Genomic DNA, 23212 nt, shown 5'->3' on the forward strand with positions numbered 1-23212 from the left:
ATTTTATATTAAAGAGCAAGAGTTCTGAAGGCAAAATAAATCCAAAGCACACAGTTTCAAGTAATTTCTTAAATACACTTGAAACCATAGCCTGGGGAGTTATTTTTCTTTACAAAGATCCCGTGTATGCTCTTCATGTTTCCATCATGATGATGTTAATCCTTAGCCATAAGCAAAACTCAGTAACAGGGAAAAATTGAATAAGCTAAGCCCAGCTCCTGATCAACTCCCTCTGCAGCTTAAATAACTCAGCTAGTAGCTCCCAAAAATACAATCCTAAGTCTCTTTCAAATCATTGTTCCAAAAATCTCAGTTTCCTGCTTGGGGGGGAAAAAAACAAAACCAAAAAACTTTCTGGGGGATTTTGCTTTAAATACTTGTATACGTTGGTTACACTAGTTTTGTTCTAAGTTTCAGCCAGGAACACCAATTATTAATAAACACTAACTTGCAAATATATTAGGGTCATACACTGAGAAATGGTTTTTATCACTGTAATTAAAGCTACCAATATAACTTTACTTACTGAAAGATCAACCAAAGACAGTTCTCTATTAAAAACATAAACATATCATTAGTTACATATACATAAACCACACCAAACAGCATGTCCCAGGATTCACAAAAAAATTAGGTTGTGTGTTTCAGGATATAAAACTGTATAAATGCATGTACATAGCCAAAAGCTCTACTCCTGCACCATTATACTCACATGCATTACCTGTCAAAATGTAAACCAAAAAAACAAAACAAAACAACAAAAACATAAAAACAAACCAAACACCACCACCAAAACAGAAACATACCCAAGCCAAAACCCTTAAGCTTTCTGCTGAGAGAATTTACTTTGTTAAGTTTATCAGACACACTTGGACAAGGACAAAATAATTTCTGCACAAATTGAATTCTGTTATTGCTTTATACACATTCAAAGCAAGTCCATAATTTCTTCAATGGCTCTCCAAGAGAGTTTGATATTCCATTCCATTTTTCAAGTTATTTTAGTATAGGAAAGACCAGAGGGCTAAACCATCAATATTTAAAAAGATACATCCCTTTTAATTTTGAAGACAGAAAAAACAGATGTTCTCTTAACTTCAAAGGTCCATCTTTTAATTAGAGGAAAAAGCTTAAATAATTGCTCCCGTATGTAAAATTTGTGATCTTGCTAAAGGGAGAACAGCTCTCCATCACCACATGAAGTGGTGAGGGGAGAACTGGTCAGGTGTGGCAGTAAGGAAGGAAAAGAAGAACCTACAGGAAGGAGAGTGTTGAAGAGTGAGTAGTTAAAGACAAGCGCAAAACCAGGTTTGCACATGGCAAGTTGGTACCACAGCGTGCCTGAGCAGCACAGTACACACCACCCCAGACAGCCTGGGAAGAATTCTAGGAGAAAAGCAGGAAAAAAACAGGCACTTGTCAGAGCCTATCAGTCTGCCGAAAACTGCCCAGCAATTCTGTATTTTGCTGCTGCTAAGAGTTAGTTACATCCTCCAGTCATGCAGGCCATAGACAAGCAGAAAGTTTGCTGTGGGAGATCTAGGAGATGTTTTTGTAGTGCGGCTCCAAGTCAAATAAGATGAAAGACCATGCTAAAATTTACACTGGAAGCAAAGTCCTGGAACTAAAACCACACGGAAAGTCCAAGCAGCTGAGCAAATGTGATGAGATCATGGAGCAGACCAAGAGATGCTGGTGGCAATTCCAAAAGATATTCTGAAGAACTGTCACATTACTGCTGTCTGTGACCACATGAAAACACAGGAGAGCCAGGACAACCTTCTGGGAACTGTATTTTCTACTAATTTATTTTCTAGACTTCATAAATAAACTTCATTTTACCATGTAAACTGCTTCAGGGTACAGATACTCAGGGGAAACAGCAATGGGAGCAAGAGTTAATTTGTGCTAGCTTGGTGGTTCTGGTGGGAGTGGGGAACTAAGGAACGCTTAGTTTCACTGTAATATGTGCCTGGTACATTAAAGAAAAGGAATAACTATGGAAATTGTTAATAGTAAGATATGGGGGTAGAAGAAAATCTTCCTCACATTAAACTGTCAGAATAAATTTCACTGTTGTAATCCACAAAAATTAAATAGAAGAACAAGATTAAGCTTTACTTTATGTCTCAAAAAAATACAGTAGCTTTAACTGTTCAGGTCAAAATTCTTTAAAACTCTGAATTCCAAGTTTTCCAAAACCAGTAAGTTAACTGAATAAAATCAAGCCTTACCTTTGGAAGACTATTTGCTAGCTGATGGCTTGGCATTTAAACAAATTCTAGACTAAACTATATTTCAGAAGGGAAATAAAACAACACTCATGCTATTTTCACAACACAGACATGGTTTAGATGTTAAAGTTTCCAAAGCAAGATACTCAATTTAGGACGTCACTTATTCCAATATTCCATTTTGAACACTTTTATATTTTTTTTAGTTTTGATTTAAAGATTTGTCAAGTAACTAGTTAAAAAGCAGTTCTACAAGTCACTCGGTAGATTATGTAACTCTGGCAAAATTGACAGCTATGGCACTCATTTCAAACTATTGCAACTACCAACTAATTGACTCTATATAGTACATTACAAAGCTTCTCAGTTTTTGACAGCTACATTATTATTTCTTTCTGTCTGAGTGGGAAGGCAGTGGAGTGGTCATTTCTTATGCCTTCGGACAGCGTGGTTGTTTGGGGTTTCTTTGTTATTTTAAGACATTCTTCTTCCCCAACTACATATTATCTGTCTGACAAACCTAGTCATCACTGCCTCTCCCCAAGGAATTTTAAATGGTATCTAACACTTGGAATCAAAGATGTGGAGACAATGGATTTGGGAAAAAAAAGTTTACCTGACATAATACATAAGAAAGGAGCATTTACAATGATATCCACCAAGCAGAGGATGCTGTATCTGAAACTAATGCAACTAAATTAGCCAATAGAGGCTAATACAATACCCAAATACAAGTAATATGTTGAACATTAGCAGTCAAATGCACTAAGGTACTTCTACATTTCAGCTATAAATCTGATAATACACTCCATCCTTTTCCTGATAGGCTCACACGCCAACAGCCATGAAGTTTAGCATAGGATGGAAATCAGCACAGGACTCTGAAAACACCTCCAAGATTGCAGGCAGATTTATTTACTAAGGCTATGTGAATTGCCCTAACTAGGTACTACTTTTACCTTGCCTTGTACAGACACAGATTTTAAGAGTGAAATCCAATAGAGAACAGCAAATGCTCTTGAAATTCGGAGGGGTGAGGAGGAGGAAGAACATATATTTTATTTTAAATTTTGCCAGCTACTGCCCACCCATTGTTCAATGAAGCTGAGCTGGATAAATCCAGAAGGACAGGAAAGGGGAAGCCTGCAGTCTCAGCAGCACCAGCAGCCCCGTAAATCCCGCTGGGAGGGCTGGATGCAGCTCAAAGAGCCTGTGCAAAGGGATTTACTGAGGGTACATGGGGTAGGCTGCCAAAAAAGCAAGAATAATTTTAAGGTAGCGAAAAAAAAATAGGAGTTTTGGATGGTAAAATGCTTGGGAATAGGAAGGTTGGATTACTTAAAGGCTCTGGTAAAATAAAAGTGAGGGAAACAAGAATTTTCTGAGTCACTCAGACTTGGAGAAAGCAACATACTTCTTGCTTTCTGCTCCTACACAGACTTTGCAGCTCCATCCTGCTCTCTTACTCACAAGCTTTACATGTGGCAAAATTATTTCCTAGTGGTGTTCTTGATGGGCAAAGATACAATGGGTTAAAGTGGATAAAGACCCAAAACAAACTACCACTAAAATAATTTAAATATGAATTTACAGTAAGCTTATTCAAACGACAATGTTTTGGCCAAACAAGATCAAAATTAGATGATCTCTACCTGGCAATGTTTAGGTCTCCTCCTCTTAACTGAAGTTAATGATGCATCAGGATATCGCTCCATTTGTTGAAGCATAGCAAATTCATTTTAACAGCAATAAGACATCAAGACTCCCAAATTATGCAATGCTCAAAAAGGCTCTTGAAATTATTACTCCCCATAATGTAAATACTCAGTTTAAGCAAACAGTTATCTAGTAACTGCCTTTCACCCACTTCTGACTCTACTCTCTAGATTTCAAAATACCACTATCAGCTCTTTCCAGACTGCAGCCCTTCACAAGCTCTCACTCCCTTTTTAACAGGGCACTGTAAAATTTTGCATTACTGTTGCTGCTAATCAGTTTCAGCAACAACAACAAAAAAAAACCTAATACAGTAAAAAAAGCCACTGAATCATACAATGGTTTGGGTTGGAAGGGACCTTAAAGATCACCTAGTTCCAGCCCCTTTGGTTATCATTTATTACCCACCAGTGTTCCAAATCAGAAATTCAGTCTGGGTGCCCTCTCACTTTTCCCAAGTTTCCTATTTGTAGATGAGCCCAAGGCCCAGATATTGCAGCTTTCTCATTTACAAAGTAAAACTCCTGATTAGCCTTGCCTTAAATTTAAATGAGGTCCTCAACTACCCTTCAATAGCTATAGCTTTTGAGCACAAAGCCTCTCACTAGAATGACTCTGGGTTTGATCTCCAGAAAAACTTGCATCTATAAATTAAGCTTTCTTAATTTTGCATTCATGGACTTATGTTATCTTTGTTAATTAACAGATTGTCTCTCTTGCATTTGGTTCCCAAGCTACCAGATTTGACAGCTGTTTGTCCCCATCCACAACTATGAAACTTTTTCTAATTCCACACTTGCAGTTCACCAAGATCTCAGACACTGTTGCAGATATTATTTCTGAGTATCTCCAGATGAGCAGCCTTGAAATGCTCTGCTTAGAGTCACAGAACCTGCAATTTTCTGTTCATTCTTCCAGGAAGAATCTCAAGCTCATCATTTATCTTATTAAATCTCACTTCTCATCAAGTGTCAGAAGATGTCTGAAGCACAACCACTGCTGCAATTCAAAGGAACAAAATATTCCTGCCACAGACTATATACAATCACCCTACATTAATTCAGATATCATACATCCCCTCCCTTGGTGTTTCAAGATAGAACTTTCTGCCAGCTTTTTTCCCCGACACATTGCCTGTTCATGGGTGACATACGGGACAACCTTCTTCCATCTGCCAGCAGCAGGGATCTATAATCTGTTGTTCTACTTTTCACAATAACCAGTTTTGCACCTTTAGCATATACTGTTTGAAGGTGCATCAAACATACCATTTTACCAGCAGTGCCTGTCCTCTTACAGACACAAGATACTAGTTTACACCAAGAATATGCCACCATCAAACGGAAGTCACAGGACCAGCATTGACCTCCCACTGAAAGGCACATCTGAACATCTAATTGTTCATATGCAAACCAACACTAGCTCTGAAGTGGTTTCCCATTGTTTAGAACTATAAGGAAGTTTCTAGTGCTTTCATTCCCATCATACCATAGAGACAGGTCATTCTTTCATTCCGCCTTTCGCAAATTGTATTACATGCCATTTACTTCAAATGAGCCTTTTATAGCAGTCTGAATGAATATGCATGTAACCAACATTTTAAAGTGATCCTGCTCTGCTTCCACTAAAATTGGCAAGCTCAGCCACCTTAGTCTGAAATCCTTGCAGTCCTTTGTATTTACTCCATAGCTCAAAATAATTAAATTTTTTTTACTGCAGCAATATGAATTTTGAGCATCTTGCACTCAAACTTTTTATCATGTAAAATATCACTCTTTGTTGCAAATCCATTCACGTGAAGTACAACCTTAAACAGAAGCAGCAAAACTTAAGCATATGCTAAAACACATATTTAAGACTTATACACAGTAAGTAAAGCCTCATGAAAACATCACAAGCTCTATTACATCTTAAGATTCAAATTTTGATTACTCACAGGAACAGATTACTTTGTACTTCATTTGTTAGGTATTTGGTGATTTTATTTTTAAATTGACAACATCTACATGACACTTTGTATGTTTGTACACTGTCCACAGTTATGCGCTTTCAGCTCTACCTATGGGCATAAAACTATTACCACAACTAGCTAGTAAAGGTAGGCAGAGAGTGTTCACATGTGTACTTCTCTGTTTCATTAAGCACAAGACATTGCCTTTCAATTCTAAAAATTCTCTATATTTTATGGTTTATGTTTAAAATACAGAATACAGTACATTCATAACTGACATACCTGCTTCTTGGAAGAAACATAGATTCTTTAATGAAGACTGAACCAGAGAGCAGGATATACCAACACGTACCGATATCATCAGGGCTGGAATGAAGAAAAAAAAAAGAGCACACAATTTAAGACACTTGATTTAAGTTACCCACAACACAAGCAAATTTGCTGTATTAGGAACAAGGAAGCAAAAATGCTCAACATTATGGAAGAGAGCCACAGTTCAATCATTTACAAAGCAATTCTATCAAACTATCCTAATTTCCACCTAAAAATATATACATTATTAGAATGCCTCATTCATGTCCTTCACTTTTGTAAAAGCATATATCTATCCATTTGGTAACAGCATAAATCCAATTAAATATAGTTGAAAGTGATTAAAATTAAGTCAAGCTACAGTAAATATACTGTATTATATTCTGTTGAATACATTACTTTCCTGTTGCTGAAGAGACTGCAGCATCTTCCCCACTATAATTGAGGCTTCCCTTCCCAATTCTAGCCATCTCATTCATGCTTTCTTCAAGACAGAAACTTGCCTTTCAGCATCAGTTTGCCTTCTCATAAGGCAAGACAGCACTGGCTGCATCTGCAGATGGTAAACCTAGACTAAACCTAGACATATTAGTTAAGTTTATCTTTTGCTTCTGTGCCCTGCCCCTTTCATGGCTTTTCCTGGCACAAGAGTAAACTCCCAATAAAAGAGAGAAAGAGTTTCTTTCCCCTCTCTTCATCCTATAGAGGAAGTAGATGAGTCAACTAGATGCAGTTAACTCCACTGTAGATTCAGATCTTGCTCCTTGAGTAACACAAAATCATTTTCACAGACTTAGACTGTTCTTGGATAAGTTCAAGCAATGTTTAGACAGGAAAATAAAATGGTTTAAGGTTACTAGAAATAGCTGCAATAGAAGTCTTGTGCCATTTCGACAGTCAACACTACGAAATCTGTACTTTACTTCAATTTTTACTACTCCCACTTCTTCCAAAGAAATTCACTAATTAGATTCAAGTACGCTGTTATGAACTGCACAAGTATTCTTATCTGAAAACCACATCCCTAGCAACACTAAGAGTTGCAGATTACTTAATTAATCTGTAGCACCTTCATTTTTAAAATTACATGTCTCAAGTCTTTAACAACAATTAGTTTAACTTCAAGCAAGAACAGCCCACATCTTTTAATGACAATGACAGCATAGTATTAAAACCCAATCTTAAATCTAAGTATGCTATGTACGTGCTAGCAGCGTGGTTTTCATTTGAAGAGCTTCAATTTAAGAAGTACCTTCACAGCAGGGTCCTCAAAACAAAGAGTGCCATTTCCTCAGCACTCAGTGCATTAGGCTTTCTAAAAGAAAAGCTGAAGTTAGGAAGAAGGGGAGGGAGCTGGCCTAAAACAGCTGAGATCAAAGCAGCAAACCACTCAGTCTAAAAATGTGTTCCAATTCCATTTTACACTATGTAATATAACCATGAGAGAAAAGACAAGCATCAGAAACATGAAGAATTAACAGAGGAAATAGAGAACACTACCTATGACCAAGAACACAAGAACTGATTAAGATGATACACCCCATATTTCTTTTCTACCAGCCTGTGACCTGACAAGTGAAGCCACACTGGTCAGCCAGAGCCACAAGTGTAGAATTAGCATCTTCAAAAGAATCAGGAAATACTTCTTTATACTGATATACACTGTCACAGCTAAAACAACAAATCATTTTGATGTACATACTTGAAGAGCACTAAGATGCCATTTCTGAAGTGCACTTCACATGCTTGCTTCTCACATGGACCTATATACCCCTAAATCTGTTAGTCTAGAAAAATCAACACTGTACATTAGTACAGAGGACCCAGTTAAAGCAGATAAACCCAAGAAAACCATTACTTCAAAAGAAAATACCACTTCAAAAGCATAAACGTGCACCTAAGTTACACATCTACAATTCTATGATCTATTAAACACTCCTCCACCCAAAATCAGTCTTAAGTTCACAGGCATACCACCAGCATTGCTACTGGGCTGAAAGTCTGTTGGATTTTTTACTGTTACTGATTTTTAATAGGTGTCATTCTGAATACAAATTAATATGCATTAATTAGCAGAGTTGAAAGGTTTTAAAACAGATGTTTTCACCAATGGCTATAGACTTCATGGTTTCCCACACTGCTGCAAAGTAACTCTATTAGGATGTCAGTGGTACTTTTCCCATATGGATTACACCATATTGTATTATTACATAAGAAGTTTTGTGGGTGGGTGGGGGTTTGTGTGTTCAGAGTTTTCTGATGGTTTTTGAGTTGTTTGGGTTTTTTTTAAAAAAAAAAAAAGGAAACTGTCATTTTGATTAAGTATGTAAGTGTAGGTTGCCAGAAAAGAACCTCATCTGGGGTCAAAGGCTTTAAACTTTAAAGCAAAAATAATCTAGAAGATATGTTTATACTTTTACAAAAAGCCATTTCCACGCATAACTGAAGCAAATACAAAAATTATTTAATCAATAGCAAATATTTTAAAAGCTTGCACATTAGTAGATTTTCAAAATTTACTTCCTTTCTTTAAGAGCTGATGAACACTGTCAAATCATCTATTTGCAAAGGTCTTGAGTTTGCTTTTCTCTTTGGAGATCTTTTATTTCCAAAGAGAAAGGCAGCCACTGGCTTTCACAAGCACCAGTCAACATGCTTAACATTCAAATTCTTAATGCTACTTTTGAATCATTTAACAAGCAACTATAATGCTTATATATTTAACTGCAATAGTTTAGGTTTTTTCTTATTTGATCACACACAGCATGACTTTTCACTCAGTTTAATCTTTTTTTGCCAGTTCACAAGTTTATCCACTTTCTCTGCAAGTTAGCTCTTCAATAGTTTTTCCTTCTCACTTATCTGTCATGAGCATCATATTTACCCACTTTGTATATAATCAAGAGGCATCTGTTCATTTCACAGCTGAAAGTGCTGATTAAAAAAATAAATCAGACTTTTGGAATACTATCTTATTTTCTTATAACTATAATAATAATAATATACTTATCCTTATTTTCCTTTTGCTTATGTGTACTTTGATAATTGTTTTTGGTTTTACAGTCATATTAGAGAATTTGTAAGGTACTTGCATCATGAATATCTACTGAATACTGAACTCAACTCCTTAATTATCCAAAAACCCACTTCAATATTGCTGTGTCACAATAGCATAACGTTACTACAAAATACGTCTGTATTCAAGGTATCTTCCTCAAAACACATTGTTGTGCGTTCTTTTAAGCTTTCATTGGCAAACAAAACACTGTATTTCCAAAACAGTCTTCAAGAACAAATAATGTACATAGATTTTCATTCTCTTTGTTTTTACAGCTACTAGCATTTAAATATAGTCTTGAACAAAACATCTGAAAAAAAAAACCCACCCCACACATATAGCAAACACATTCCTTTCTCAAGAACATGCATGCTTCCTTCAAAAAAAACCCACAAACAAATGAAAGACTGATCTATTCCTTTCATATGAAAATATACTTAACTCCTGCACTTCTCAACACTTGATATGCTTTCAGTTGTTTAGAATTAAGGCTCAACAAAACCATTTGGCAGCCAGCTTTTGCTAGACAGTGCTGTTACAAAACACACGTGCAATTCTTTCGTTTTAAGGATCTTGGCTTTCCACAATCCTATTTAAACATCAGGTGGCTTTCAATCAAATTCCCATGTTTTCTGTACTACATTTGACATTTGTTCATCAACAATACACTTGCATTTTTCAGTCCTTTTGTGCCTGTAATGAACGACAGACGGTACTACAGAAGTCGTCTATACTGAACTACAAAGCATTTCTTCAAGCCACGTGAGCACTAACTAATGCAAATACTATTTTACTCAATGTAGAATACTCCCATTTGAAAGGTTTTCTTTGCAATCACATTTTATATTTTGCTTTTAAACACCAAAATTAAGTTCTAGAGAATAAATTGAAGCCTAATTATGGAGTTTTCTTTCACTGCTAGAATACTGCCTACCTCTGGCAGCCCACAGAGCTATCTAGCAACAATATTTGTCCTCCTAAAGATACTTCTGTCAAAGAGATAACAGCAAATTGTGCTTAAAAGGGTTCTTTTGTGGACAGGACACAACCCTGACTGGATCTGCAGAAGGGTATTAATTCCATGCAAGCACTTCATCCACAATTAGCTGAAGTAGGATAGGTACTATGACTTTCCCCCAAAGGCATCCTTAGAAGTAGATTGGAGTTTTTTTGGCCTAGCGAGAGTTGAGGTGAGCGGCCAGTAACATCTGTCAGTCAGTGTGATGTAGAAAGTAAATAAACTTGGTTTTGGCTTGGTTTATCCATGTTCTGGGTATTCATCTGCATAGAACTCAAGACTGTTAAAGCTATATTGCATACCAAATGCAGCACAGCTATCCACTTTCCCAAGTTACAGAAAGCAAGATTTATGACGAAGAAAGTAAGATGACACGGGCAATTTATCTTGCAAAGAATCAGGACTAATTCAACCCAGAAATCACACATTAAGAGGCAGTCAGAAGACCAAAAAAAATTAATACATGTAGTCATTCTGTCATAGATATATGAAAGCCAGTGAAACCTTGGTGACACAAACTTCCACCCATCCTTTCCAGAGCCTATAGGACTATGACCAGGTTCAAGCACTGGCTGTCCTACAGTGTAACCTGTGTTAGTGCACTAGGACAAGATTAATGCCTGTGGGTCTATGTGCACTCAAAGCATTTGACTGCAATGTAAAGGTAAGAGCCTAAGTCTTAAGAAAAGCAAGAGATCATAAGCAGAAGATAGGATTCGTATTCTGTGAAAACAATAACAAAAGGAGTTGAGTATCAAGATTAACATTCTTTTCTTACAGCTACTATGATAGAGCTACATACTAATAAAGTTTTCAGAATACTCAGGTTCTAGCAGCAGCCTTAGTGTGGTGTAAAACTGAAAGCCAATGCCAAAACAGCAACCAATGTGCTGACCTTAATCAAAATTGCACTGTAGTTGCACAAGATTTTAAGAAAACTACTATAAATCTTGACTTTTGTATTATTACACCTTTGAGAGCAGGGGATTTCCAGGGGAATATATACTTAATTTCCCAGAATGCAAGAGATCTTGATTTACGGGAATTCAGGAGCTAGAAACGGAAATCCAGAGACTGGACTGCAATGCCTTCCCATCATGTTTCCCTCCCCAGCTTCCTTAACGTAGTCGTTTTACGCAACTACAACTTGTAGCCAGACAGCACACCTCTCCACTTTGAAAATGACACAAACAGCTGAAGGCAAAACTTAGCAAAGTAACTTCATGTCACTGACTGTTTTGTTTGGAAAATTCAGTTACACAATTATGCAGAGGCCTCTGATGACTTCACTAGGCTGTCACTGTTGATAAGGGTAGACACTATTTTCAGATGTAAGACTTCACATTTTCTAGCATGTTTCTGACTGTTCTTTGATACTTAGAGGTATTCAAAGTTCAAACATCAGGAAGCATTTATAAGTCTCCGGACTGCCAAGATCCAGTGAGTCTGCAGGTTTTCTCAGAGTCTTCAGCACTTCTATTAAAATCTTCATGCTATTTATTCCACTAGAAGGGGCTGCTTCCTATTCCCAGATCCCCAAGTAACTACACATATACTACTTAAAATTGAAGTTTCATTTTCTGAAAACAATTATTTTGATTTAAAGCAACCTGCAGGCCTTGTACACCATGTTTGTAACTATAAATCTCAATCAATAATAACAGCATATCAAAGAAAATATGCATGAAAAATGACTTGCTTCTACACATGTCTCTCACACACACTGTTTCTCCACAGCATTTGTCTATGGTAGCCCAGGTGTTCCAGTTTTACATTTCAAATTTCCTGATCACATAAGAGGCTCAAAAACCTTCAAAAAAATTCAGCTACAAGACAGACTGAAGTTCATCTGCTAAAAGACCCAATAAATATCAAATACCTACACCATCTCTGGTGTCTCCCTCTATTCTATTCTCTATCAAAAGGAGCATGACCAGCAGGTCAAAGGAGGTGATCCTGCCCCTCTACTCTGCTCTCGTGAGACCTCACTTGGAGTATTGTGTGCAGTTCTGGTGTCCTCAACATAAAAAGGACATGGAACTATTGGAACAAGTCCAGAGGAGGGCCACAAGGATGATCAAGGGACTGGAGCACCTCCTGTATGAAGACAGCCTGAGAAAGTTGTGGCTGTTCAGCCTGAAGAAGAGAAGGCTGCATGGATACCTCATAGCAGCCTTCCAGTATCTGAAGGAAGCCTATAGGGATGCGGGTGAGGGACTATTCATTAGGGACGGTAGTGATAGGACAATGGGTAATGGGTTAAAACTTAAACAGGGGATGTTTCGATTGGATATAAGGAAAAAGTTCTTTACTGTGAGGATGGTGAGGCTCTGGAATGGGTTTCCCAAGGAAGTTGTGGATGCTCCATCCCTGGCAGTGTTCAAGGCCAGGTTGGACAAAGCCTTGGGTGACATGGTTTAGTGTGAGGTCTGCCTATAGCAGGGGGGCTGGAACTAGATGATCTTAAGGTCCTTTCCAACCCTAACTATTCTATGATTCCATGCTAACAAGCCGTAACGTATCATTTTTCTTTAAAGCATCTTTAGAAATAGCCTCATTTTAATGAAAGCAATCTATTTAATTCTCATTCTCCATCAAAATGAGATGTAGCACTACTAAAATCTCTGGAATAATGAATCACATTCAGCACATGATTACTTGTGTGCATGTGGTTCAACTGAGATAACAAATGTAAGTATGTACAGTGGCAAGAATTTGCAGGTCTTTGTGATGACTACTGTCCAACATGTTTTAATTCTGTCAAATAACCAACTCAGTGCAAAATTCAGTACCTGGACTTGAAAGCACATACTCAACTGAAGTTTCTGCTGCCCTGACCGCCTTCTGGTCATTGGTTTCTTGGCTGTCTCTTTTAGATAGCACTTGAAAAGAAGTAAGTTATAAAGCACTATACAAGTCTCAATAGAAACAAACATGGAAATGGCTTCCATGTAATTACTGATTAATATTTCTTTTAAAGGAGATATTTACCCTAAGACCTAAACAACAGAGGTGTGCTCTCCCTCCAGCTCTGGACTCAGTAGCCTAGCAACACCAGGTGCTGGAAGGACTCCTAACAAGTTAAACATTATAGTGCAGAAATAACTTTCCAACTCAGAGATATTTTCCAAGCCACTTCATAAAAAGGTCATGAAACTGGCAAGAACAGATCCTTGGTTGTGAAAGAGCTAGTCTGAATTATTTTCTCCATAAATCATTAAAATTCTGACTACTACAGTATTCATTCAAGACTTAAACTCGATATAGTACCATTCCTACAAGCTCTAACATTTGTAACAGTTGTGATAAAATAATTATATTACAAACCAAGATGCATCTCACAAATTACATTTTCATTAAATGATATTCAATGTTATTGAAAGCTGCATAAATTTCAGAAAGTAAACACAGAGTAACTCAGAACAGAAACAATGAAAATTTGGCAGGTCAGAACTGGGACCTCATTCAGGCACTTCAGCACTACACAAGAAGAAACTGGAAAGAACATTGCTCTGCAAGCTTATGCTCCATAGGATGTTATTTCAGCAGATTAATCTGTCCCCCTTTGCTTGTTTTGATTATCACCTGTATGCTACAAGGTATAGTTAGTTTATTGTTTTAATGTCAAACACGTCTAAGTTCAATGATTCTCCCAGGTAGACATCTCACTGCCTGAAGACCCTGCCCACTAGTACTGCATTGTCGTAACACTCAGTATCATCAGGAACTTGCTTGCTTACATTGTCAGCACTGTCTATAACCCTGCTTAATAACCTAGTTAAGCAGTCACCGGACATCTGCCAGGGCATTTTATATGCTCGTAATGAGCTTTAGATGCTCTTGATTAAGAGGCATATCCAAAACACAGAAGTTAAACAGATTGGGTACTCACTGCACCAGCCACACACAATTCTCAATACTTGAACATTTATTCCTACTGCAATATTTTATGAATGGACACAAGATGAAAACTGGTGTCTTATCTTTTGGTACTGAGAGTGGGAAATAAAGAATGAACCACAGGAAACAAATCCTCAGTATTCATGAAAACAAATAATCAAAAGTATATTTTTCTTTAGAGTACTTGATTTATTTGAATTTTCTACTTCTGAAATAAAATCAGTAAAATAAAAACAGAAAATTCAGTCAAGCCAAATATCAGAAATTACTGCAGTGTTGGTAATGTGTACCAGTCTAAGACAGCTGTTTAAAAAGGCTATCAGTAAATACATCATGCAAATATTCATAGGCAAGCTAATTGACTTAATGTCATTGAAGTCTTGGTATTGAACTTGCACAGTGAATTAGCCCTTAATATAAGAAGAGGAGAAATTTGGAACACAAAAAATCATAGTCTCCTAAATCATCAGGAAAACAAAGTATTAATAAAGTAAAACTATCTCACATCCAAAACAGAAAATTCTGCTATTGTATCTTACACCTTTCTAATATTTCCTCCAACATCAAAGCCTTTATTCTCAAAATTACAACATAGACATTGTAGGTTTTAATGAAACATTTACAGTAAAAAAGGTGCAAATTAAAATCTCCTCAAGTAAACCTTACTTCAGTCTTCATTCAAAGAAGCCTCAAAACCAGGTCAAAGAACAACACAGAAATTTAGAATAGGCTATGCAAAGCCAACAGACTATAACATTGATCACTGACACTATTAAGAAGCTCTGATTCAGTGTCTGCTTATATAGAGCTGTCTGCCAAGTCCTTGAATTTATTTCTTTTAATGATGCAAATTGCTTAAGAAATTCCCCATGGAACATGTATCCACAACACAACATACAAATTCAGATTCCTGATCTACTGCAGCGCAGAACTGGCAGTATCCCAGCACTAGATTGGCAACTGTCCAACTATCAGAAGGTGGAGTACACCTTTAAGAATACTTAAAGACAAAAAAAAAAGAAAAACACCACACACACAGAAAGCAGGTCTTTGCATTATTAAATATACTGCTGCATGACTTCCGCAAAAACTTATGGATGCACAAGCAGAATGAATATATATTGCCTGAAGAGGTCTACCTGACAATTTGGATACTGACCCAGAGAGAAAACAGAATCATTTAGGTTGGAAGAAACCTTTAAGATCATCAAGTCCAACCACATGCCTGTAAGAAAGATGGGGAAAGACTTTTTCACAGGACCTACTGCAACAGTAGTTTGGGCTGATAGTTTTAGACTAAAAGAGGGGAGATTCAGGCTGCATGTGAGGAAAAAATTCTTTACAATGAGGGTGGTAAAACACTGGCACATTTTGCCCAGGGAGGTGATGGATGCTCTATCCCTGAAGACATTCAGGGCCAGGCTGGATGAAGCTGTCCCTGCTCATTGCAGGGGGGTTGGACTAAATGACCTTTGAAGGTCCCTTTCCAGCCCAAACTATTCTATTCTATGATTCTAAGATGATCTGCTCCATAATCCTGCCCCGCAGGGAGGTCAGGCTCGCTGATAGTTCTGTTGGGTTCTGGCCCTTCTAATTTTCTCCCTGCGTAATCCCATGACATCCTTCTAGTCCTCCTAAGTGGTCTGCCCCTCCTTCCAAAGGTCATAAACTCTCTTTTCTTTCCTGAGTTCCAGCCAAAGCTCTCTATTCAACCAGGCCAGTTACCTCACCACTGGCTTATCTTTCGGCACATGGGGACGATATGCTTCCTGTGCCTTTAAGATTCTCTTCTTCAAGAATGTTCAGCCTTCCTGGACTCCTTAGCCCTTCAGGACTGCCTCCCAAGGGACTCTCAACCAGGCTCCTAAACAGGCCAAAGTCTGCCCTACACAAGTCCAAGGTAGCAGTTCTGTTGACCTCCCTCCTTACTTTTCTGAGAATCAAAAATTCTACCATTTCATGATCACCACACTCAAGACAGCCTCCAACCATCAGATCACCCACAAGTTCTTCTCTGTTCACAGACAGGAGGTCCAGTGCATGCCTTCCCATGTCAGCTCACTCACCAGCTGTGTCAGGAAGTATCTTAAACACACATACACCACAAACCTCCTGGACTGTTTCCTCTCTGTTGTATTGTATTTCCAGATGCTTCCAGCAGACATATTCAGAATTTACTGTGTATTCAGAGCATTTCCAGTAATTTTCAAAGTGTCTCATATTTCTATAAGACCAAGGAAGCAATCTTTTATAAGGGCTCTCCGAAATCAAGAGCATCCAGTAAACAAGGACAGTAAATACAGAAATGTGACCCAAATCTCCACAAACAGATGTATCCTGTCTAAAACACAGAAATTCTGATTGAAAGTATTAAAGTATACAAGAGAGTAATTTTACTGATAACTCTGAACATCACTAGTGGAAACATCAGTTTGATCTTCAGACACTTTTTTCATCAGTTCCTTTCTATAATGTTTCAGGTTTTAAGTTTTACATCTATAAGATACAAACATATATACCTATAGATCACATATATTTTATCTATACAGAATAACTTGCTTTTATGATGCCACCACTATAAAACTTCTTGAGCATGCACAGAACATAAAAGCACTTCTTCACAACACAAATGTACGCATTGTAAGACAAATTTCAGCGAAGGACCTTAGATATTTGACCCTTAGATACCCATTCTTAAAGAATACTCATAGATCTATTTCTCACCTGTCCTTGTGCAGAACTAGTGTACATTAACTGCATAGACCTGAAACTGCAAATAAAACTACAGCTTAGTCATAGACACACCCAGATGCTTTACAGCTACATCCAAAATGCCTACCTGACTTTGTGTAATGGCATGATATCTGGACTGATGAGAGCACTTCTCCTTCCTGAAAAGAGCATCCTCCTGAGGAAGCTCTGCTAGGTCCCTGCCAGTTGCTGTCCCAGGTCCATCTCCCCAGTGCCTTTAGGCAATCCTTTAATGCAACATGTCCCAAAGCTAGGCAAAGCTGATGCCCTCCAGCATTTTTCAGACATACTGCTCTAGCTAACAAAAGGCACTAACATTTTCATCCAGGAAAACTGTAAGCAACCAGAGAGTCATATTCCCTTATTTCCCTTCCAGATTTCATTTGTTTCAGGCTTTAACAGCTGAGACAAGCCAGCTCTGGAGCAGGCCACATAGCTAGCCCAAAACAAATGGGTTTGGGTCTTGTGATTTGCCATGGCAATGTAATTCAGAAACCTTGGCTAAGAATGAATAGTGATATTACAGCTACCAGGCCCAAGAATTTAGTTCTAAATTTGGACACATACAAGAAGACCAGCTGAAATTATCTATATCCTTTTTACAGGCTTCTCCACTTCTCATCACCTATTCTCTCCTCACCACCCTCCCCATACAAGCACTACAGTCTTAACACAGGTGGATGTTTTTCATCAGATTGCATGACAAGCAGGGAATGGGGAAAAAAGGCAAAACAAAACATAACTGTACAAATACATGTATTTGTTACACATCCTGCCTATCATAGTAAGTTGAAAACTAAAGATATTGCTATAACTCAATTCAGCTGTGGGTATTTTCTGTGGGAATAAAACTATTTTACACTGAACTTTTTTCTCTCCAATCTCCAGCTTATATGTACAACTTTTTATTTTTTTAAATAGTCTTCTAAAAGCACTGAATTTCATTAAAACACTGAAGGCTGTACAACTGAATGAAATAAAAGCACACAAACATGTTGATGTTAGACAAGAGCTTTTTCCAGCCATAGACAGTAACACTACAATTCACTTCAAGATGTCCAAGAGATAACTACTTTTCTTTAAACACTTGTCCTTTTCTAAGAATCAATGCAATCAAAACCAGTTAAAGTGCTACAGACTGAAAAATTTATTACTGATAAGAGCTTAAATCCAAAATACACATCTTGCAATCTTCTCAGTAAGGACATGTGGGAGGTAGAACTATATGTCCTATCAGGTTTTTATTAGAAGGTTCTCCAAAATCTAAAACACACTTTACTTCACAATAACCTGAGTTGGAGTTTGCTTTGTCTTAAAAAAAAAAAAAAACAACAACAAAACAAAAAGGAAGACCAAAACAAAAAGCCTACATTATAAACAACAACTAAGTTGGTTCAGCTGGTCAGAAGCTAAAAGCAATGTAGTCACAAAAACATGTTGTGCTACATCATGGCATTCAGAAATACATGAAATTCTATTACTGAATTACTCTGGACAGCAGGTCATCAAAACCTAACATTTTTACTGCCAAATCCAGTATCTTTAGAAAAGAAAGTAAGAGAAGCTTAAGGACATACAAGACTTTCTCACAGAAATAGTAAGCCAAACACCACTGATGCAGAGACAGGAATCACATACAGCCCCTGTATGACAATGTAAGAGAAAAAAATGGGTGCTTCTTTTAAAGGAGGCATATTCATTTGCTTAGATGCAAAATGTTTAGTGCTGAAGATTCCTCTCTGCAATCATAGCAAACATTTCAATTTTGATCTGAAAAATTTTGTTCAACTGTCAAGAGGTACACGCACTCCCTACAAATCTGCTAAAACTTTGGTTTCCAAAGAAAATGCTAATTAGAAACTTACTGTTGGGAATGTCAACAATTACTATTATGCAGATATTAAAAAATAACCATATTTCTTCTTTGAACCACTGATTATACATATATATCTATATACATTGATATATAGATATATATATATCTCAAATGACTGAACTAAGTATTTTTTAAAATGGTATCTTTAAATAGATTTGAATGAAAGGTAGCAGGTAAAAAAAAATATCAGGTGTGTGGTCACGTAAAACTCAATTCAGACATTTTTCTGGGCAGATTTTGAGCCCTTTTATTGTTAACTTTACATCAGATTAAAGTAGTGGGATGACTGGCAAATGAAGAATAACTCAAGCTGAACTGCCACTTTTGATAACCCAGTTTCCATTTAAACAGAGAGATGGCCGTAGGGTTTGAGAATTTGTCACTATCATGTACACCCACTGATAGTAAAGGCAGATGAGGTGAGCCCATTTTAAACAATGTGCTTTATTTTATCCGTTTGGTCATTAAAAAAAAAAATCCATAGAGATATCATGAAAATTAAAAATTTCTTTTAAAAATAGAGAAAAAATACTGTGTTTGTACAGAGCACAGATAATTCTTTTCAGCATTGCGTACATGCAATAGAAAATCAGCTTTTTATGAGTACAGCTGACAGGGCAGTTATGCACAAAATTTTCACAATGAAAAGGTTTTGATCAAATAGACAAAGCATCTATGTTAGTTTTCATGTTAGCATGTAGGGATGAAGTTTTAGCTTACTGACATTGAGACATTAAGTTGTGCCACAGGGATGTCACATGCACAGGTCAATTAACAGCTCCAACAGTTGCAGCTATTTTAATAGATTTTTCTATTGAACACAAGATTAGCACCCAATTTCAGATTTCAAGGTAAGTCATACCACTGTTGGGGAAAAAAAAAGAATCAAAAGATGTAACTTAGAGGCCAAATTGAATGCTTTTTTAAAACCTTAGCCTTCATGACCAAAATAAGAGATTCAAGTGATAAATTCTGCATGTTCAACAAAAAAAAAAAACAAACAACAAAAAAACAGGTTGTATGCTATAAGTTTATTTCTTATAGCTCATAACTGAGTGGATTGATTCTAGACTGACTATCATATTGCTTATCTCCTGTAGCACTCAAAGAATCTTTCCAATGTGTACACTGTAAAACTGGAATTCTAGGGTTTTTTTAGGGAATAAATCTTCAATACACATGCTGAATTTGTGACACAAAACAAAGGATTCCTCCAAGTTCATTATCCTGAAAAACAGAGCAATGAAATTGGGCTGCAGGTTCCATGGGATTTTCTTACCAAGTAGATCTTAAATTGTTCATTAAAATAAAATGTAAAGCTTTAACTCAAGGGTAACAGAACATATATTTCTGGCTTCAAAATATTTTTTTTTAAACTCAATGTCAACTTTCAGCTTTCACCCATTAAACATTAAATCGGAAATGTGAAATGCTAGAACAAGCACATTTTGCATTAGCATCTATACCCAGAAACTGCCATACTGCCCATTAAATATACTGAATAAATCATGGGGAAAAAAAAATGTCAAGAAGTGAGTAAATAGGAATGACAGGCAAACAACCAAAGTGAAGATGAAGTCACATGAAAGGAGTGACAAAGGAAATCAGTGCAAAAGAATTGCAAAAAGCACTTCAAGTTAACCCAGATTTCACAATTTTCTGTTAGTGCATTTTATTTCCTGGCAACTTTTGCCTGCCTTGAGTATATGCACAACTAGCAGCCTCGATCCTTTCAGCATGTAATTTAAATTAAGCCAAGAGTTAGATTAAGCCAAGATATTGGGTTTAAACAAAAATTCTAGTACACATAATGGATACAAACCAACTGCTTCGAAAAGGACAAACCAGCACAATGGTCACTAGCAAATTAGTCTGCAAAATGAGTGAATATTACACTGGTCTAAGTGAAGTTATCTATAGATTTTGATCCTGTGCAATTTCCACACATGGATGATTACTGAGTTTCATTAGAAATTAGTTTCACTTTGCTGAATGGTCAAGGTTTAGCATTAAAATTTGTTCAATCACATCTTCCTCCTGATGGTCAGTGCTGGAAAAAATACACATATATAAAAGAAGGCACACAGGTGCATTCATTTTACAATTATATGTTCAAATAATGCCAGATAACACAGACAAATCTGTGTGTCTAAGGGCAGTAAGCGAAAGTCTGATTAACCTTTTGTTTCAGTAAGTGGCCTTCATAAATGCAGCAATTGCAGTCCTCAGATCTCTACTGTAAATCTGGGCTGACATTAGATCCCATCCCTGCTAATTATAAGCCATGTTAGATATGTCAATTTGGCACCTCTGGCACGAAAAGCTGGTCGCTACTAGTTTGACAAAATTGAAGTGAGACTAAATGACAACATATTCTAATGAGAAGACATCCCATGTAGCATAATTCTATATAGGCTCACTGGTTAAAAAAATTAACACAACACACGTCACCAAGCAAGAGTCACTGCTAGCTCCCTCCCTGGCACCAGCAAATTTCTGCACTGTTTGACATCAAAAAGTGGTTCGTTTATGTTTACAGACTGTGAGCTGGGTGAGAGAGTTGTCACTAAACACTGTACTTAGCACAGTTCAAATGAATTAATTCTTTGAAAATCTTACAAAAGGAAGCAAAAATACTTACTAGTATAGAACTTCATTTGCTTCATGCCTTTCATATCTAACAGTTTCACACATCAGTCTGAAAGAGAAGGAAAGAAGTAATTTTTAATTATGATTCCTATCAGTGTCACAAAGACTTGACTTTCTGAAGTTAGTCAGCATTTCCACCACGCCTCCAGCTCTCACAGAAACTAACCATCAATTTAAAGCTAAGCTGATTTTTAACTTAAGAGAACAAATTGTTAAATCTAAGCATTTAAGTTATTAGTTCATCCAATATCAGATTTGATTAGGACTCTAAATGTAATTGCTCCCATAAAAAAAAAAAGTCTGGGAAATGGGTAAAGCGATACTGGTCTCATTTTATAAAGTGATCTGATAAAATTAAGTTGCTGTATAAGGAAACAATTGAGAATTTTAGAAAATGGATGGAAATCTATGATATGTGACACTAATCAGATATAATAGGATATAAAAATGCTCCCTTTTTCAAGTCAGTTAAATCTGACTATTTATCAACAGATGAAAGAAGGAATTATGTTGCAAGGTAAACTGATGCTTCTCATTTTGCTAAAATTCAGCAACTTAATTATTTCCATGAGATTTTAATGTTGAAACCCCAGAGGGCTCAAAGTGGAGAGAATTTCCTGCAGGAAAATCCTCTGTCTACAGGGGAGGATTAAAGCACTTTTGCATTCATGGTCTGCTTGACAAATGTGCCATAACAGAGAGCAGCTATAATAGAACTTACCAATATTAGGAAATACATGTTAACTTGGCACAAAAAAAAAATCAACATGCCATTTCTGTCTATTAAGGAAATGGAGCCTGTAAATTGTTGGGGAAGAGGGGTGGGAAGGAAACAACCCCCACCCACCACCACTGCTTCCCTTGGACTTTCTCTGGATCTAAAACAGGCTGCAAACACCAAGGCTATTTGACAGACAGTCAGACAGAGATTTGCCTAAGAGGCTCATGTGAACATTCAAATGAGGAACTGTATTTAAATTTGGGAAAGAAGTTCTCATTCCTCACAGGATCAATCATCAGAACCTCGGGCACCAATGAATGGCTGCCTGCAATGGTATCCTAAGCAGACAAATGTGCTCAAGAATTCCTGCTCAGGCAAAAATCCCAAAAGCATTTATCTGAGGCCTGGAAGAATTGGTCTGGGTTTGATGTGACTTTTAAAAGGCTTCTCACTGCTATCTCTCATCATTTCCTAGATCATGCATTTTAATAGCCAAGAGGCTGCTATAAAAGTTACCTTAGCACTCATTTCTTTCAGAATTTTACTTATTAATTCAGCCCAAGAAATAATGTTTTATCTATCCAGAAGCAGCAGGCTTATAATGGTATCTTGATTAAAAAAACTTACCATGGCCTTTCTCATATCTTGGTATTTTAGATCTACTCTTTAGACCATCTGTGAGATCCTTTCTTATAGGCAATGTCTATACTGTACCTAATTATGTATTATGCTTTGTAGATCAATTTCACCTAATGAAACAACATCTTGCATCCTGGCACAAAAAAGCAAAAAAACTTTCTGAACCACACGGTCTTTTCTTTTTCAGACACTGGTCGCCGCCATAAAATCAGGTCTTGACTAAATTCTTTTACAGACACCAAAAGCTACTGCCTACTTCTACCTCCTGGATTCTCATCTTCTCTCTCTGACCCTGCATTTTGAGAGGGAACAGGGGACAGTCATGAGGTTACTGGTGAGACAACAGCAGAAGAAAAGTCACTGCTAGAAGTAAGATTTAAAAATCAA

At 37.0% G+C, this 23212-nt stretch overlaps 1 protein-coding gene across 2 annotated transcripts in view; it reads right to left on the minus strand.

Annotated features, from left to right (window-relative positions):
* Window positions 1-23212, minus strand: part of RAPGEF2 (Rap guanine nucleotide exchange factor 2) — a 185207-nt gene that overhangs the window by 104139 nt on the left and 57856 nt on the right. For both annotated transcript variants that reach the window (XM_034064593.1, XM_034064592.1), the window contains exons 3-4: window positions 21458-21514; window positions 6184-6267 (exon numbers count right to left, since the gene is read on the minus strand). In XM_034064593.1, coding sequence (XP_033920484.1) covers window positions 6184-6267; window positions 21458-21514 — 141 coding nt within the window. The remainder of the gene's footprint in view (window positions 1-6183; window positions 6268-21457; window positions 21515-23212) is intronic.

This window comes from Melopsittacus undulatus, chromosome 7 (genome assembly GCF_012275295.1).
Source record: "Melopsittacus undulatus isolate bMelUnd1 chromosome 7, bMelUnd1.mat.Z, whole genome shotgun sequence".
NCBI lineage: Eukaryota > Metazoa > Chordata > Aves > Psittaciformes > Psittaculidae > Melopsittacus > Melopsittacus undulatus.